The sequence below is a fragment of the Fusarium verticillioides genome, chromosome 1, assembly GCF_000149555.1.
Source record: "Fusarium verticillioides 7600 chromosome 1, whole genome shotgun sequence".
In the NCBI taxonomy this organism is placed as follows: Eukaryota; Fungi; Ascomycota; class Sordariomycetes; order Hypocreales; family Nectriaceae; genus Fusarium; species Fusarium verticillioides.
Window position 1 is genome coordinate 2,740,462 of NC_031675.1, and position 17,492 is coordinate 2,757,953.

At 47.7% G+C, this 17,492-nt stretch overlaps 7 protein-coding genes across 13 annotated transcripts; 3 read left to right on the top strand and 4 right to left on the bottom strand.

Annotated features, from left to right (window-relative positions):
- Positions 1-4,469, top strand: FVEG_01169 (telomerase reverse transcriptase). Of its 2 annotated transcripts, XM_018887978.1 has the most exons (12): positions 1-193; positions 325-380; positions 465-920; positions 970-1,273; positions 1,316-1,486; positions 1,536-2,263; positions 2,313-2,774; positions 2,824-3,679; positions 3,738-3,806; positions 3,869-4,036; positions 4,090-4,198; positions 4,249-4,469. In XM_018887978.1, the coding sequence occupies exons 3-12, from the start codon at positions 525-527 to the stop codon at positions 4,379-4,381; spliced, it is 3,396 nt and encodes a 1,131-aa protein (XP_018743801.1). In that variant the 5' UTR covers positions 1-193; positions 325-380; positions 465-524; the 3' UTR covers positions 4,382-4,469. The 2 variants fall into 2 exon arrangements, with proteins under 2 accessions (XP_018743801.1, XP_018743802.1); XM_018887979.1 differs by lacking the exons at positions 1-193; positions 325-380 and having other exon boundaries at positions 420-920.
- FVEG_01168 (hypothetical protein) lies at positions 3,651-6,611 on the bottom strand. 3 transcript variants are annotated; one of them, XM_018887976.1, is made up of 3 exons: positions 5,605-6,611; positions 4,427-5,543; positions 3,651-4,366 (listed from the first exon to the last, which is right to left on the bottom strand). In XM_018887976.1, exons 1-2 carry the CDS (start codon positions 6,227-6,229, stop codon positions 4,549-4,551), a joined length of 1,620 nt encoding a protein of 539 aa, XP_018743799.1. In that variant the 5' UTR covers positions 6,230-6,611; the 3' UTR covers positions 3,651-4,366; positions 4,427-4,548. The 3 variants fall into 3 exon arrangements, with proteins under 3 accessions (XP_018743799.1, XP_018743800.1, XP_018743798.1); XM_018887977.1 differs by having other exon boundaries at positions 3,651-4,196; positions 4,259-5,543; XM_018887975.1 differs by having other exon boundaries at positions 3,651-5,543.
- Positions 6,612-7,331: 720 nt separating this feature from the next.
- On the top strand, positions 7,332-9,115 carry FVEG_01167 (hypothetical protein). The gene is made up of 2 exons (XM_018887974.1): positions 7,332-7,472; positions 7,520-9,115. The coding sequence occupies exons 1-2, from the start codon at positions 7,415-7,417 to the stop codon at positions 8,881-8,883; spliced, it is 1,422 nt and encodes a 473-aa protein (XP_018743797.1). The 5' UTR covers positions 7,332-7,414; the 3' UTR covers positions 8,884-9,115.
- A 37-nt stretch (positions 9,116-9,152) lies between these two features.
- Positions 9,153-11,201, bottom strand: FVEG_01166 (hypothetical protein). The gene has a single exon (XM_018887973.1). It carries the CDS (start codon positions 10,731-10,733, stop codon positions 9,519-9,521), a length of 1,215 nt encoding a protein of 404 aa, XP_018743796.1. The 5' UTR covers positions 10,734-11,201; the 3' UTR covers positions 9,153-9,518.
- A 927-nt stretch (positions 11,202-12,128) lies between these two features.
- Positions 12,129-14,800, top strand: FVEG_01165 (hypothetical protein). Of its 2 annotated transcripts, XM_018887972.1 has the most exons (4): positions 12,129-12,538; positions 12,592-12,644; positions 12,713-13,569; positions 13,619-14,800. In XM_018887972.1, the coding sequence occupies exons 1-4, from the start codon at positions 12,506-12,508 to the stop codon at positions 13,627-13,629; spliced, it is 954 nt and encodes a 317-aa protein (XP_018743795.1). In that variant the 5' UTR covers positions 12,129-12,505; the 3' UTR covers positions 13,630-14,800. The 2 variants fall into 2 exon arrangements, with proteins under 2 accessions (XP_018743795.1, XP_018743794.1); XM_018887971.1 differs by having other exon boundaries at positions 12,713-14,800.
- FVEG_01164 (DNA glycosylase) lies at positions 13,521-15,286 on the bottom strand. 2 transcript variants are annotated; one of them, XM_018887969.1, is made up of 4 exons: positions 15,077-15,286; positions 14,820-14,905; positions 14,103-14,750; positions 13,521-14,053 (listed from the first exon to the last, which is right to left on the bottom strand). In XM_018887969.1, exons 1-4 carry the CDS (start codon positions 15,125-15,127, stop codon positions 13,708-13,710), a joined length of 1,131 nt encoding a protein of 376 aa, XP_018743792.1. In that variant the 5' UTR covers positions 15,128-15,286; the 3' UTR covers positions 13,521-13,707. The 2 variants fall into 2 exon arrangements, with proteins under 2 accessions (XP_018743792.1, XP_018743793.1); XM_018887970.1 differs by lacking the exon at positions 15,077-15,286 and having other exon boundaries at positions 14,820-14,952.
- A 219-nt stretch (positions 15,287-15,505) lies between these two features.
- FVEG_01163 (hypothetical protein) lies at positions 15,506-17,409 on the bottom strand. 2 transcript variants are annotated; one of them, XM_018887968.1, is made up of 3 exons: positions 17,324-17,409; positions 17,217-17,268; positions 15,506-17,166 (listed from the first exon to the last, which is right to left on the bottom strand). In XM_018887968.1, the coding sequence occupies exons 2-3, from the start codon at positions 17,222-17,224 to the stop codon at positions 15,675-15,677; spliced, it is 1,500 nt and encodes a 499-aa protein (XP_018743791.1). In that variant the 5' UTR covers positions 17,225-17,268; positions 17,324-17,409; the 3' UTR covers positions 15,506-15,674. The 2 variants fall into 2 exon arrangements, with proteins under 2 accessions (XP_018743791.1, XP_018743790.1); XM_018887967.1 differs by having other exon boundaries at positions 17,217-17,409.
- Between the last annotated feature and the right edge of the window lie 83 nt (positions 17,410-17,492).

A 17,492-nucleotide genomic window follows, 5' to 3' on the forward strand; every position in this document is an offset into this window, starting at 1 on the left:
GAAAACGCTATCTCCCGCAGCAAGTATATGTAATTCTATGCTGTGGCCGCTTTCGTGGATGTGTGAGGTTCGCGTTTCTTACCCTTCTTTGCGAAGCAGCAGATTGCTTTCATGTTACCCATCCCTTGCCGTCTCTGATGCAAACCACATTTCCTAGCCAAGTCAACAGCAAGCACATAACCACGAGGCCCTGGTAAGTAGTAGAATATGAGCTTTTCCTGATTGCATCGAACGAAGTTCATTACCAGAATTCCTGTTAATGATCAGTGGCCAATTCTGTGACAACGCTCGGTTAAGCGGCTGGTTACTGACCCCTGGAACCAGCCTCACACTAAATTTGCACTAATCCCTCTGGGGCCAAGCTCCCGCTCTCACGTCGGGTAAGATCAGCCACATATCAAATTAATCAACGTTCGAGACTCTGTGGCTCACAGGATTCCACCCTGACTCAAATAACTACACAGTGATCATCGGAAAACACAGCGGCTTGACAACCGTCCAACGGGAAAAGATACAGAACGGTTATGGAAACCCAGAGAAAGCGAAAGTCGGAGACTGCTGTCACGTCGGAACACCAAAAGCGAGCCAAATCACTCGGGGGAATCCTCGTAAGGCGCGACCTCCTGGAACGTCATTACAGCAGGGTCACCTCGTTAAGAGAATATGTCCTCTCCCAATTGCCTCATGGATCTCGAATCCGACGAAAGAAAGTGGCATCCATTGGCGAAGCAAATGATGCCAGGGAGTTTGAGAAGACTTTATCACGACTCCTAGATACATCACTTGTTTGTTTTGCCCATGAAGAGGCCGACAACGATGACACGAGATGGGAGCAATGGCTAGCATTCTCACAGAGAGAGGACGAGTCTTACGTCAGTCTTTCCGATGGGATTTCTGGATCAATATTCTCCCAGAATGAGGTTAGTACGGCATCTTTATTCGTATGAAAAGTCGCTTAGAATCATGTAGATCGTAGACTTCGTTGTATGGCGTCTCTTCTCTCGAGAGGTGCAACTCGGACGTCGACCCAAGCACCTATTGTGTGATGGGTTCAGGAAATCAGCCGGACCAGATGACCAAGGAACCAACACCATTCCTGGACTATTTAGCCTCTTTCCGAACTCTAACGTTGAGGCGCTGAGGGAAAACCCTTGGCCACAATTATTGGCCCTTCTTGGCAGAGCTGGAGAGAAAATCATGATCAATCTCCTTGTTGACGCCTCTATATATTTAGAGGTTGAAGCAGGTTTCAACAACTATTATCAGTTGACAGGTAAGACAGCAAATCACTAAAGCTCTTATCTGACCATTCTAGGTGTGCCACTTGCAGAGGTTGACCTTCATGGAGGCAGTCTGTCAATGGCAAAGGAATCTAAAGGTGAAGCACGCAAACCTATAGACATAACTCTAGTGAGAAGCAGAATATTCTATGCCAAGCCATCCCTCACGGCACAAGGACACGTCCAGCCCGGCTACAAGCACATTCGTAAGTACAGAAAGCATATATAATCAAAATTATTATTAATAGTTTTCAGATGTGCTGAATCGGTACAAGAACGCTCCCATGCCTAACGACCAAGAGATCCAACGCCAAGGTACAATCAAGGTGATGATGTACATATTTCCTCGGCAATTCGGACTTCACAACGTGTTTACTTCTCATGTCGACCCCACGTTAACCTCGCAAAAGTTTCAAGACTATACGTTGAGAGAAGACGAGATTGCTCCCTGTTTTCGAACAAAGGCAGGAAATGCCGGGTCGCGAACGCCAAAAATACCCAAGCGGCTTCGTGGATATACTGAAGAACTTGTGAAACGCTTGCAAGTTCTCCATGGACGGTGTTCATATATCGAGCTCTTGAAGCACCACTGCCCATGCACTTTTGACAAGCCATCGCGAACTAAGAAGCCGAAGACCAAGAAGAGTCTCCTATCCTCTCTAAAGTTTATTCCATCGCAACGCCCGATGACGGTTTCATACTATAAGTGTGCTCCATCTCAGAAGCAATCCGAGCCAGGGCTCTTGAAATCGCAAGCGCCAGCACCCCCATACCATAAATCCCTGGTAGAGCTAGCAACCCCGTTATCTCAGGTCTCATCGTTTTGTCAAGCCGTCTTGTCCAAGATTATCCCCAAAGACTTCTGGGGGGATGAGGCTGTACAAAAACACAACAAATCCACTATCATGCGAAACGTCGATAGTTTCATCAGGCTCAGGCGCTTTGAAACCATGTCGCTACATGAAATAATGCAAAATATTACGGTTAGTGACCGATAGTGCCAAAGCTTGACCATGGCTAATCATTTATCAGATCGCCAAAATCTCTTGGCTTCACCCACCAATTCTGGGTGACCACAACCCAAGCAAAACAGATACTGCAAAGCGTCTGGAGATTTTTAATGAATTTATTTATTTCGTTTTTGATTCACTATTGATCCCTCTGATCCGAAACACATTTTATGTTACCGAGTCTAATACTCATCGATACCAAGTTTTTTACTTTCGCCATGAAGTTTGGAGACATATAGCAGAGCCAGCCATGAAGGAACTTAGAGCGAACATGCTTGAGGAGGTCAAGTTGGATGACGCGCTGCAGGTATTACGTTCTCGAAAGCTGGGCTATAGCCAAGTTCGACTCCTTCCAAAAGGCAACAAACTTCGCCCCATCATGAATCTCCGGCGTAGGGCTATGGGCAGGGGACCTTCAAGCAAGCTTGGGCGTAGTATAAACACTATATTGGGTCCCGTGCATTCGTTTTTGAAGCTAGAGAAGGTATGTGAGGTATCAAACATTCGGGGGTTGAAGCTGACCCGAAACACAGAGGATTAACCCGTCCAAATTGGGTTCAACTATGTTCTCCGTCAGCGATATTTATACCCGACTGAAGCTATTCAAGCAATCTCTGGGCCCTGAATATGGTAGATTGTATTTTGTTAAGGCTGATGTCAAGGCTGCTTTTGATACCATCCCACAAGAGGCAGTTGTCAGTCTGATGAAGTCCGTGCCAACTCAGTCGAAATATACGATCATGAAACACGCAGAAGTGAAGCCTGGGGAACGAGCAGCGGTAGCTGACGACAAGTCTTCGTCCAAAGCTATTCGTCGATGGCATGCAACAGCCTTGAGCGAGAAGGAAAACCCAGATTTCATCACACGGCTCGAGCAAAACCTGGCTCTCAACAAGAAAAACACTGTCTTTGTGGGCAGCGCTTTACGCAATACTCAAAACATTGGAGAATTGATGCATCTTCTCAGGCAACATGTCGAGCATAATCTTGTCAAGATTGGAAAGAAATACTACAGACAGAAAATCGGAATTCCTCAAGGCTCTGTGCTATCTTCATTCTTATGCAATTATTTCTATGCTGACCTTGAAGTTAAACATCTGGACTTCCTTCGTTCGCCAGACTGCCTACTCTTACGCCTCATTGACGATTTTCTTCTGATCACCCAAGACCAGGAAAAGGCGATCAAATTTGTCAATGCTATGCATGTGGGGTTTCCTGAGTATGGCGTTGCGGTCAACCCGACCAAGACCATGGTCAACTTTGACATGCTGTATGATGGTGAGCTCGTGCAGAAGTCTAATCATGAGAAAGGCTTCCCCTACTGCGGAACCACTATAAATTGCAAGACACTTGATATCACCAAGGACAGAGACAGGGATGCAAATATTGGTACGCTCAAGAGTCATGCTTCTAGTGCAATCCAAAACCAGTACTTACACCTAGAAAGATGTATCTGCTTCTCTGACTGTCGACTTCGGCCGCACACCTGGTCAAAATTTCCAGCGAAAAGTTCTAAGTTAGTCCCCCGTACCGCATGAACCCAAAGAGTTGCTAACCAAGGCTCCTATGACCATAAAGACGCTTTCAAGATTCAATCTCATCTGATGTTTTATGACACGTCCCATAATGCAAACCGAACCGTTCTCAACTCGCTTCGAAACACTTTTGTTGAGACTGCGAGTAAAATGTACGCTTACCTGCGTTGCCTCGGAAAGACACAGCAACCGAGCAGTGAAATGATACTCCGTAGGTTGCTCAAACTCATCATGCGGCTCCTTTGATGTCTGATCTTTCTCAAGGAACAATCGCTAAAGTGATCGACGTTGCCTTCCTGCTCTTGACTAGCAGATCTCGGGTGATGAGATATCCCCAGTACATCTGCGACGTGCGAAAATCGCAAGTTGCTCTGTAAGTGTTTGTCACCGTGCCGTCCCTTGGCAGTATCCTAATAGTGATAGAAATGCTTGCCTTGCTTTTGAGGAGGTATTGGCAGCAAAGCAGACCAACTATCAGCCTGTTGTGAAGTGGCTTCGAAATGAAGCTGATAGGCTTGCCTCGGGCCAAAAATACGAGCTCCTGCAAGTTTCATGAGCTAGGCGAATAGTAAATTCAGTTGAGATGTTCCAAATGATCTACCTCTAATAACTTTGTCTCTTCTATGCACGAAAAATAGTCAAGGGTATACATTGTGATCGACTTGCCCCTTGATTGCCCCAAACATGGCGGCTGTCTGACAAACATATTTTCTTTACCTGGCTTCAAAGTTGTATACCACTCTTCCACCAGTATTTATCTGCATGCCAGATCGGGAACATACATCTCCTCCATCGCCACCAATGATCATCTGGGTGACCGAAACCAAGCCAGCGCAGAGGGGATATCGGCACAGGTTCCAGAAGCCAAATACCCGAAGATGAAATATCATCGGTAAAGAAAAACGCGGTCAGACAGAGCCAGCCCAGAGTGAATACCATGTTGAATGCCTGGCGGAGTCTGCGAGGGAAGTTGGGGAAATGCTTGTCCCAAGTCTGCAGCAAAATAAGCTGCAAAATAATGCCAGGAGGTTGTAGAGCAAAGAAGAGCGGACTTCTCCAGGGTTTTGTGGTTGGCATAGACGATAGACTTCCACCGGCGTGAAGTAAACCGGACTGTATGAAGGATAAACTCATGGTAAATATTTGAGCACGTAGTGTTCCCCTTTGAAGATAGCCATGGTCAACGAGGAACTTTGCGGGCGCAAGAAACTGAAGACGAAAGGTTTGATGCCAGAACGCCCCCCACCAACCAGCAAGGCCTCTATCAAGCACCTGCGAGATAGGACCGAAGACGTTGGTGTACTGCCATAACTCTCTTCGTATGGGATAAAAGTAGGAGAAAACGTAGAACTGAAAAAGGTCATGCAAGCTAAAAATGGCATCGATGGCAGCATAGATACCAACAAGACAAAGGAGCTCGCGATAGATGAAGCGCAACCAAGGAGGAAGCTGCCGGAGGAACAAAGGGAGCTCAAGTTCTTGATCAGGTCCATAGGCACAGTAGGGATCCTTGACCATCATAACAGAGCAAAGGTCCAAAAGAAAAGTGAGGAAGAGGACTCTGCGAATACGGCTCCATACGAACTCCTTCTCGGTCAAATTACGATAGTAGCCACTTTTAGACACAATGAGCATGTTGTCGAAGGATACAGGATCACCATCGCGGATATTGCTTGGGATATCTGGTCTTGGCACGGAAGAGATAGAACGATTCCAGCCTGAAGAAAAAGCTTAGCCGGGAACCTCCTCGTAAGTGTTAGATCATCGTTCCAAACCTACCGATTTCCCTAAAGTTTGTAGCAAGGTCGAGTGTCCAGTTAAGTCGTTCACCGAACGATCCGTTTTCAGGAAATTTCTGCCAGGCGTAAACCACATCTTTGGAGCTCCCATTCTTGGCATGGGTTTCAGCTTCACCTGAAAGTCCAATGTCTCCGTGGTAAGGTTTTCGCTGTCGAATCACGCTTTCTTGCCTTGATCCGTTGGCAACATTGATGGGCAGCTGTTTTGACGATGCTTGCGACTTGTTGCCCTTGAGAATCTTGACAACCCTGGCATAGTTGAGTTGCGGATCGGTCCAAACCAAAAGATTCAGAGTCGTCAAGATACCCCATCCGCCCATGAGACCTGACGCATATGCTGGAGCGACGTTGTAGCTAGACATATACCGAATCATATAAGCATCGAACGCAACGACAAAAGCCACGACAAGCCATCTTGCGTGGTAAAGCCATGGCTGGTTTCGATGTGGGATTGCCAAATAGACGACAGGCAAAATGAAAGGACCGAAAAGACAGAAAGGAAGAACAAGTGGTTCTCTGATCCCTTTGGCAACTTCTGTATCGAATAGCGCCTTGTACTCAGCGCGGGCGATATTGCCAAGATTGGCCATAGGAGTGGCTGTCATTGTGCCGACAACTTCGGAGGGTTATGCAGGGGCAAATCTGCTTGTTCTCAGTTGAAGGACTTTTCGGCAAGCTTGCTTCTCGTAGGGTTGTATTGGCGTCTACCACTCTATCATGACGCAAGCTGGTGGACAATTTGCACGAGGCGGGAACAAAGTAGCAACGGGCAAGCAATGCAACAAACAATTCGTACCGAACAAGTCTCTGGATTAGAAGAAAGAAACGAAGCCTGGTTTATAATTGTACCTCCGGGGTTATCGCTTCTTCATGGTACAGAAACAGGTAACACCAAATCAAAGGGTCATGGATTGTACCCAAATATTTTGGCGTCGATGAGACAGTGGGGAAGTCTTTTTTCGGGACCAAGTAAGAGCTATTATCTCCATAGACCCATGAACGAAGCCTCAAAAACTAGGTTACCTATATTGTAATCGCCGAGGGGCGCACAAGAATACAGAAGCCTGATTTGCGTAGCCGCATCTCTTTCGGCGCGCGAAATAATTGCTTTTTGCTGAGCTGACATGTCCTTGCTGACGTTAAACAGGCTCATATTGCTACAGCCTCGAGAGTCCCATGCCAAGAACATAAGAGATAATTATGATCACTGACTCAACCAGTCGCTTCTTAGGTATTACTGGTGATTGGATTGAGAGCCATCTGGTCACTAATAAGGCCAGTGCTTCTTAGCAAGTTTAGGAACTCAGATTCCACGATAACGGGAGAGGAGTGTTTTTAGACATTGGCCAGTGTACAGAAAAGACTGTCGCAGGGGTTTTCTATCAGTAACATAATATTGGCCTGCTATAGTAGAACGTTAAACGTAATAGAATAACTGAGATAATTTTTTCTTCCTATAATATAAAGAAAAAGAGAAACAGAAGAAGGAGAAAAACCTCCAGCTATGGTAGCTCACTTATAACCACATACATTGTCGATCTCTGGAATGGGATGTTAAATTGGCAGATTGGCAAGATTGGGGTAGTTTATAGCTAATTATTACTTCCATATTAAGGGTAGGTAGTGTCACAACATTAGTCAGATTCGTAGTTAGATAGTAAGCTAAGACTCATGCTGACTGTGACTTTTGGATATTGTTCCACATCACAATCTCTTGCTATACAATATATTGTTGCCTGCAGTGAGACTCCGCTTAGATACGGTATCGGAAATTGCCTTTGGAAAGAAGAATGGCTCCAACTGCAGCAGGCGATGGAGTTACAAAGCATAGGGCGTGTGACGAATGCCGTGAGTGTCTCATGGTATGTCCGAATTGGAGACTTATCGGTCATTAGGATCCCGAAAACTCGCATGCTCCAAAGAATCCGATGGCTGTTCTCGGTGTAAAAAGGAGGGAATAATATGCTACTATTCTCCGCAAAAGCAAATGGGCCGTCCCCGAAAGAGGCGGCATGTGGATATGGACGATAAGGCAACTCTACCAGCACCGACCATTTCCCAGCCACCAGAGGAAGCCCTTCTTTTTCTCCAGCCAGATGATAATATCTCCTATGAGCACCAGAATCAGACGCAAACCACCGGAGACTTGCTTCTTAATCTCAACTTCCTGGACGATCCAGCTAATGCAAATGCCGATACATGGGACTTGCAATTTAGTCATGACACGTTTTCTTTCAATCCGCAGATCGCGGAACCCCAAGGCTTACTCGTTGACAATGCGACATTGCCTACATTGGATCTGAGTGGTGTTGACCTTCTCGGTAGCATCAATTTTGGCGAGACAGACGCTCCGCAAGAAACAATTTCGATGGATCTCAGCAACACGCTTCAGCAGTACCTAGCAGATCAGATTGAATCCTCAAACCCAGGATTAAAACAGAACTCGGACACGCCGACACCACCTGACTCTAGCGAAACTGATGCCTCTGTTGAATCCACTGAGAGTGTGATTAGAACACCGACCCCATCTATGCGACCTGTACCTACAGTGTCTTGCGGCTGTTTGTCATCACTTTATTTAGCTCTCGAGTCTCTTGGAAATCTGCCGGCTGAGGTCATACCAGCCATGAAAGTCGCACGGAATGCATCCAGAGTTGCTCACGATGTTATCAGATGCACTGTCTGTTCTGCATCTTTGCTTGACGAACCCGCTAAGCCTCCTCCCATACAATCCTTCCAGAACCTCATGCTTCTTGGCGCTCTGGTACCATCTGCATGCAATGCCTACGCAAGGATTCTAGAAATGGTAGATGAAGAGACTGCGCTCGCCAAGCTGCAAGGACGCACCTTTTGGTTTTCATTCAAAGAAATCGGTGGTCTCTGGGGTTGCATTGGGGGTATGCCTAGGGGCTGCACGACTTATCAAAGCTACAACAACAAAAACATGCCTCCCGACATGTGGAGAATGACAATCAGGGGACTTCTGCGCCTCGACGTCTACGGGTTGGATGAGAAGGACCAGGAGATCCCAGGCGCGATGACCTATCGACAACTTGGACTCAAAGATGTCGTTGGGCAACTTGAGGAGAGAAGCAAAAAGAGACATGATGCTCTTGACGCACTTCATGCTGCTGGGCACACACATGAAGCGGCTCGTGGAGTTATTTACCCGACTAAGGCTTGTTCTCCAGCAGAGCGCAATTGTACCAAAGTCCTCGAGACAGCACGTATTGCCCTAGAAAATCTAGTTATCGCGTAGGTGGAACATTCGCAGAAAGGTCCAGAAGCTTGATTAGGGGCTGAATTAGCTAAAATGAATAATAAAAAAGGGCTCGGGGCGGTGCTTGTGAAAGATTTGGAAGTTTTCGTAAGTTCAAGTGAGGGCTATTGATTCGGGAGCCCATATCTGAGTCGTCAGCGCGATCTAATACAGCATTTTCCCAACTTGCGGAAACTTAATCTTCTAAGCAGCGAAGTGCTTCGGCATGCGTTAACAATATGATCATACTCTATCAAGATCAAAGACCGTATATTATTGTGACATGCCTCGGGAGTGACACAAACGATGAACCGGGGACTGCCGAGCACAAGGTGAATAGTCATCACCGACATCGTCACTGTACCTAGCAGACTCGGCCAATTGAAACTTTTATATTGAACCATTTGCGATTCTGTCATGAGATACTTTCCAACATATTCTCTATGTCCAGGTTCCGTCCAAGTTAAATGAGAAGGCTGAAGACCTTGTCAATGCTCAAGTTGCCTTCCAGATGCCTAACAACCAACGCCTTACATGCATGTTTAAAATACCGGGTAGAAAAAGATGCAAGACCCCGCCTAGAAAAGCTTTCCAATTTCTTTATGCGGAAATATGAAACCCGTGGTGAAAAGATGTCAGACTTGTTCTTGGGCCTCAACCATGCCCAGAATATCGAGCTCGGCACGAACAAGGCTCTCAAACTCCTGGCGATCAATGCCTGAAGCACGCGAAAGCATGAACAGGCTTCGAATACTTCGCGATACATGCTGTTTTACACCGAACTCGTTTTGTGTTTGTTTGCCGGCAAACGCCTCAAGCTTAGCAACTGTTTCCGAGCCGTTGGAACTGGCGCTCGAGGCTGGGCGAGGGTGAAGGAGAGCGGCGTGGCGTTCGGTATCATATCCGTTTTGTATCGGGCTTGAGTCACTCTTCTCGACCTCGGCCAATGTCCATGCGCCCTGTGTCTCATTAAGCTCTGTGGCTTCGGCAGACTCTTGGGTACGTCCGAGTCCAAGTGGTGGAGCAATTTGCGCAGCAGCCTCTTCCTCATCCGGGTCATGATTATCCATAGCAGGCTGAACACTGTCATATTGAGCAAAATATGCGTCCTCTGCCGAAGATGCACGAACACCACCGATTTGAGAAGTGGATTTTAAAGGAGGGGCAGGCGATTGTTTCTGCGCTGGTGTCCGGGATGGAGTCGCGTCGTACCGTGCCCAGTAATCATCGTCGTCCTCTTCCTCTTCTTCGTGGCCACTATGAGGAACATGCAATCTATTGCCATGACTGTGGCCGTTGACGTCCTTGGTTTTGCTGGTCATCTTCTTCGCCTGTGTTTCTCTGAACTGTCTCTCGGCCTCTGCAATGCTGGACGCTCCCCCAAATTGTACGTAAGGTGAGGGTTTGTCTGCTACAGTGACCTCGCCAACTCTCCAGCCATCGCCTCCTCCCTCAACGTCTCCAACACAGTAGATCAACTGGAAGGCCAAGCCCAGGGTGGGAAGCACAACGAGAGCCTGTAGAGTCTCTTCGTCGACCCGACGAAAACGTATCTCTGCATCATAGTCCCAGTCGACCTCGACCTCACCCGATACCGGATGTGGCTCCAGGCTACCGCCTTGCGCGATCTGAACCAGCTCGGGTATTTTTGCCTTATCGTAACACAGGAGTCGAATCCATGGCTCGGTACTTGATGCAGATAGAAGCTTTACTCGCTGGCGAAGTATAGGGGACAACAGCGGAAGAATACCGATCGCAGGTTCCGTAGAGATAGCAGATGGTGGGAGAGCAGGCAGAAACGGAGCAAGAAGCTGTGTTGTGTCTGGCGAAGGAAGCTGCGTGGTGGTCATTGTCAATGACAGATTGAGCGCCGCAAGGCTGGACGAGGTGTCGTTATTGTGGTCGCGTTTTACAGAGTACACAATGACAGATGTATGCGAAATCGACCGAGTTGAGGGTATCGTGGGAGGACTGTGTAACGGGTGTAATTTTATGTGTGACTGGAGTAGTCTCGTTGGTTGAATCGAGGGCCCAGAGGGTGGATTGTCGAGAGGGAAAGATGGAGAACAGGATTTAGCGCTATGAGACGAAGTATATTACAAGAGTCTCTGAACATCAGGTAACCTGGGAACAACTGAGATCGAAGTGGGAGGGTTGGTGAAATATAAGGTAAGAGCCGGAGGAGCATGTGTATCCGGCAAGAGTTGTCGGCGGTGCGGCACGAGGTATCAAAGAGGCAAGTGACGTGCCATACCCATGCGTGCTTCTGTCCGAGAGAGGTCTCGGATGTCTCCAAGCATGGTTCTGGGGTTCCAGTCTCAAATGGCCTTAGCCAATGACGGCATCGGAGCAGCAGCTTGAGGAGCAGCCTCTCGGCCGGAGCAATGGAGGCTACCTACCTAGGTACCTTACCTAGATGCCTGGAGTTCCTCCAGAGGCTTTTTTCTTCTTCTTCTTTTTATCCCTTGAGAGCAAGAAAAATCAGACTTCGAAGTAGGGTGTCAGAATGAACTTAGTAAAAGGCATCCTAAAATTATGCTAATATACCTGAGTCCTTTTGTCAATTAGGAGCGAAGTCCCGAGTTTTCTTTCTATCCTTAGGTGCCCGCATAGTAGTAGTTCATCATGGTGTGGAGACGGGAACCCCACGTTTTACTCCAAGCTTCCTAGAATTAACGTTGTTGCAGTCATGATTGGTATTGAGACTGGTCCTTGCAGCTCGTCTATGAACAATTTTGCGATTTCTTCCATGCTCATAGCTCATCAAGTTAGTGCTTTATGCGCTTTATATTGCCTGGAATCCTATACATATGCCAGTATCAACACATGCAACGTCAGGGTGACATTGTCAAACTTCTGCTTGGTTAGTTCCAGCGGCCTAAGTCGTGGAACCTGGCCCAGACCCTAGAGGCTATCGTTTATTGTTCCGGGCGGATCTCCATCGGCTCGGTTGATGAATTCCTCGTCCATCGGTGCAAGAGACCCCGAGGCTGGTTAGCACTATTGTAGATCGTTTATTCACTCAATTCCAGATTTACTTTCTGCAAGAGAAATATTTCGTATCTCCTTCAGCAGTATCAGGAGCCATTGATCCAATGATGGCATCCCGCGCAAAACGATGGAGCCGTCTCTACCGTTAACAACCGTCGCAAACCGCAATCGACATTAGGAAATCATGCCGTCGCACAAAAAATTCCATCATGAGCTTGAAGGTAATCAAGGGTAAATTTTAGCCAATCTGAACACGGATTTTATTTCCCGTGATACCTAGAATAACAACTTGACGAATACGCTCCTCGAAGAAAGCTCTAGAGCATTTTCGACCCAAACAATTTCCATTAGAATCTTCCAATGGCAATTGGCGACAATTTGCAAAAGCATAGCCCGTATCATCTACTAATCCTGTCACGGGCATCTATCTCCGCCAACGTTGCATTATTTTACTTATCAGCAACTTGGCTCATCAACGTTGAGCGACTTCGTATTGCGCTCAGCCGACACATCATCAACTCCGTCGATTTCTGCATTCTCGAACTGCAACCTCTCGTAGGCTGTAGCAGAGACCGTTCGACATAGAAAGCATCTCTTCTGCCTGTGGTCCTTCCGGGCTGTAGTTGAATGCATGTCGCACAAAGAAGGGCACCTTAAGGATGAGGTAGGGTGTTGGTTCTGGATTGCTTCGGGCTGCTGGCTGACATTGGGAACAAGGGCTCGAGAGTCCAAGTCGTAGCTGCGGGAGCAATAGCAGGTTTGGTTTCTAGGTAGGCTTCTTTTATCTCCAGCCCTCTTTGAACAATGGTAGTCAGTACTGATACTAACTAATCTCTAGATTCGTCGTTGCCCCCCTCGATGTCGTCAAGATCCGTCTCCAACTCCAGCCTCATTCTCTGTCCGATCCTGTAGCAGCTCTGCGCAACGCACCAGCTTATCGAGGAGCATTCGCAACCCTGAAACACATCCTCAAGCATGAAGGTTTGACAGGCCTGTGGAAGGGCAATGTTCCTGCAGAGCTTATGTATGTATGCTATGGTGCCGTACAATTCACAACATACCGCTCGGCGACCCTTTTCCTTCGAACGGCATTTCCCTTAAGGTTGCCTGATGCTGCCGAAAGTTTTATTGCTGGTGCTGCCTCTGGTGCTGCTGCCACCACCGTCACATATCCTCTCGATTTGTTAAGAACACGATTCGCAGCTCAGGGTCGACACCGTGTTTACCAATCACTGCGCAGTGCCGTCTGGGATATCAAACGCGATGAGGGTTGGCGAGGCTTTTTTAGAGGTATTGGGCCTGGACTCGGCCAAATCATACCCTTCATGGGCATCTTTTTCGTCACTTATGAATCCCTTAGAACGTCTCTAGAGGGATTACACATGCCATGGGGCAGCGGAGACGCTACTGCTGGCATGTGTGCCAGCATTTTTTCCAAAACAGCCGTATTCCCTCTAGATCTTGTACGAAAGCGTATTCAGGTGCAGGGACCAGCGCGACAGCAATACATCTACCAAAACATTCCTGAGTACTCCACGGCACGGGGTGCGCTTTTAACGATATTACGCACCGAAGGCCTCCGCGGTTTGTACAAGGGCTTGACTATCAGTCTCCTCAAATCAGCCCCTGCGAGCGCTGTCACTCTCTGGACATATGAACAGAGCTTGAATTTGATGCTTGATTGGGATTTGGGCAGTAAGGAGACCACCCACAATGAATTATAGACTATAACAAGACTTGATAGATTTATCATGACGCAGTATGTCGTCCAACCATCTAATCCTGTTCGCGCGGTTTTTATTCTACTCTAGCACTTTGACTCTTCCCTGGAAACTACTTCGCAAGCGCAAGAGCAGCATTTTTTGCATCTGCTCGCTCAATGCACTCTTCGATAACCTCCCAGAATTTGGCAGTGTCGACTCCCCGAGGAATTTTAACACCTTGTTGACCTGGTGGAAGCAACTTGGCCAATGTGCGACCGGTCTGCTTACCCTCCTTAGCCTCTTCAAACGTGCCCTCAGTTATGACTGTGACTTCGAAGCGTTCATTATGCTCAGGGGGCTGGCTGTGCTTGGCGTCCCACTCGAGGAAGGGAATCTCATTTTCGGTGTCGACAAGTACAGCAGCAACAGCAATAGGATCATGCAGAGGGGGTCCAGCGGTAATACCGAAGGTATCACTGAATTGTTAGTCGAAGGGGCGCATGTCATTGGTTTGTGTTGACTTACGCATATGTTTGAGCAAAGAAGTAAAGGAGCTCAACAAGCATGGTACGGAGAGTGGTCTTCCCGGGACCTGTCCGCTCAGCATCAGGGCCATACAACAGCATCTCTCTCACCTCCGACGTCGCCAACACCTGATGGCTGAGATCCAGGGGCACAATCGTAGTTTTAGCAGCGATCTCTTTGGTATGGAACACCGTAGCAGCAGCTTCTGGGTCAACGAGGATGTTGAACTCAGCCCAAGGCGTGTAGTTTCCGATTCTAGGGCGACCATCAACTTCGCCGAGCGGTGCATCTGAGAAATTGTCGCCAATAGAGCCTCCCATAAGACTGATACCCTTAATGTGACTGGTAAGCTCTGGATACGCACGGAGCAGAGCCCCAACGTTCGTCAGCGCACCAGTTGCAACAATCCACGCTGTACCAGGGGGTTGAGCACGCAGGGCCTCTGCCATTGCCTCAACAGCCGGGATAGGAGATGGGGTCACAAGTGGCTCAGGAAGAAGGTCGGTGCCATCTAAGCCAGAAACACCGTGGATATCCGTTGGTGCATGAAGGGCAGGACGTTCAAGAGCCTTACCCAGGCCGATATAGAGAGGAATATCATGCATACCAATGGCGGTGAGAATAGAGGCAGCATTATGCGTTGTGTTTCTGATCACACGTTAACAAGCTGTTCTCAAGAATATTGCCGTAAAGTCAAGATTGGTTTAGATAACTTACTCAAGAGATGCATTCCCAAAGACCGTTGAGACGCCGAGCAATCTGATCTGAGGATGATAGGCTGCCAGAAGAATGGCGAAAGCGTCCTATCAAGAAACTTAGTAACCGCTGAGCGCTATTACGAGACGTAAAGAGGAAAGAAAACAAAAAATAAAAAAAATAAAAAAAAAAAAATAAGCATAAACATCACCGAGTCCCGCAACAGAACTAAGAACTTGTATAAGATCAAGGCTATAAGCACCGTTTTTAATACGTACATCATGACCTGGATCACAATCCAGCCAAACAGGAACCTGAGCTTCAGACATAATGGAATAGAAAGACAAATCAAGTTGTAAAGAAAAACCCAGGTTTCAGCCTCAATGCAAGAAAGGATGAAGTGACAGAATATGGGTGGGATGGGGATAATGTTCAGTTGACCAACTGAGGGAAATACGATTCTGTAGGTAAGTTTTTGAAGTTGTGACGTTTCCACAAACCGAGAGACCTATTACCAAGGTGGACGCTGAAACAGTTTGGCTTACCTACCTAGGTGCGGTATGTCGTAGTGGGGTGTTTCCCCCTCACTTTGTTGGTTTAGATTGTCACCAAGGAAGCCTGACTTATTAACTAACAACTTGGCGTGAGCTAACAATGTCAAACAGCTTCCTCTTAAAGCAGGTGGTTATGACCCAGGAGACGATTGATAGGCCTTTTGCTTCCACGGTAAATGCGAATTGAAAAAGTTGAATGAGCATTACGTTAAAGTATACAATCCTAAATACAGCACCTGGAGGGGGGTTATCGAGCCTCGGCTTCGTCGACCAAGATATGTTTCATGATAGCTATACTAAACGGAGAACCTCATACCGTTCATCATGACTTCTTGCGCGCTTCCATAACCCGCAGTACATCTGCAGCATTATTAGCGTCACCCTTTCTCTTCTTCGGGCCTCGCTTTCGTTTTGATTGCCCTCCTTTTGATTGCCCCTCGCCATCGTCATCTTTATCTCCCCAGGTTGAAAGCTTGACCTTGCGGTCGTCAAAGTCTTCTTCGTCGGCAAACCGACTAGTACCAAAGCCCATATCGAGATCTTCATCGTCGCGATCCGCCATTTGTAGAAGCCTCCTTCTTTTCTCCTCCATCGCCTCCTTCTTCATTCCTTCAGTTTGACCGTCGTCATCTTCGTCATCTTCTTCAGCAGGATCCCTGGCCTTCTTGATAGGATTGAGAGCCGCTGCCCGCTTGATCGCTGCCATGATGGCGGGATCTGACATAGATGGCGCTTTGCTCTGCTCCTCTGACACTAGACCCGTCTTTGCTCCCTGGAAGTAATTTCGAGGTGCTGGTGGCTTTGGTGGCGGTTGCATCGATGGGTTAGCAATATTCCCTTCATCCATTATTCCTTGTTCTATCTTCTTCGAATCTTCGTTCGCGTCAGAGTCTGAACCTGAATCGTCTATCCCGGCCAGTGGATCGTAATCATCACCCACGCCGTCAAAGATGTCGATGTCTTCGTCCTCCTCGGGCTCCCCCTTTCTCCTATATTGTTCTGGAACCTCCATGCCAAGCGGCTTTGCATTTTTGTCTGGCATGAGAAGTCCGATCCGATCACCTTCATCAATTTTCTTAGCGCCAGGCTGAACTTTCCGAATCTTCCTCTTTTCATGTCCATCTTCATCCACAATGATTAAAACCTCTCGTCCTTTGCTGTCTCTCTCTATTCGCGATCCTGCCTTCTGTTTGGCACCGACCTTCTTGAAACGGTCGCCAAGCACATTCCCTTGCTGTGCTTTGGCAGCTTTTCTTGATGCCTTTAATTCTGCAAGAATTTGATCGCGTGTTCGTTTCTTCCCGGGTGCCAGTGACACTGTAGATAATTGGCCTTTCTTTTTTGTCTCGGGTTTCTCTTTAGGCACTACCTGAACTTCCTGCTCCTCTTCCAGCTGTTCAAATTCGTCGTCGACGTCAATCTCGGCGGTGGGCTCATCTGTGGGTTGTGGCTCGGCTCCGACTTTTTTCTCTCCATATATATCTTCTCCACGGCGGATTCGTTGGAGGAGCTTAAAGTCGAGCCCTTTAACTAGATGCGTGCTACTTAAATCGCCTCCTGCAATCTCGAATCGACGGTTCTCAAATGTCTCCCTGTCGATCTCCTCGTTCTTGAGCTGTTCTTCAAGGTCCTTTAGGTGTTGTTCCCGGTCATCCTTTATTTCCTCGTCACGTTCTTTTGATCGGTCGACGTAGCCTGAGGCGAGTTTGACGCCTTTTGGATCGTAAGATTTGAACTTCTTTTGAGGTCGAACCGCGTTGTTTCGCTCCGCCAGTTGTCGCGCAAAGTCCGCTTGAGCACCCCCTAGAGCGCGTCTGTATTGATGCATTAGATATGCCGTTCTTGGGAGTGCAGAAGTACTTACGGTGTCATTGGGATGCTCGATCGTTGCCTCGAACCGAGCGCATTCCTAGTGCCTGTGGATGATGAGCCTGCAGGTGCACCATGCTGACTATCGGAGTTCTTTTTTACATTCGCAGCCAACAGTTTGCGGAACTGTTCGTTATTCATCGCAGCGGCAAACACCCACAGAAGGACGCAATTGGTAAATGGTTTTGATCCGAGGATGTAGATGGAACTCCAGGACCTGGCTCGATGTGGCTAGTGTATGTGGCTGTGCAAGCATCATCACGGGTTATCG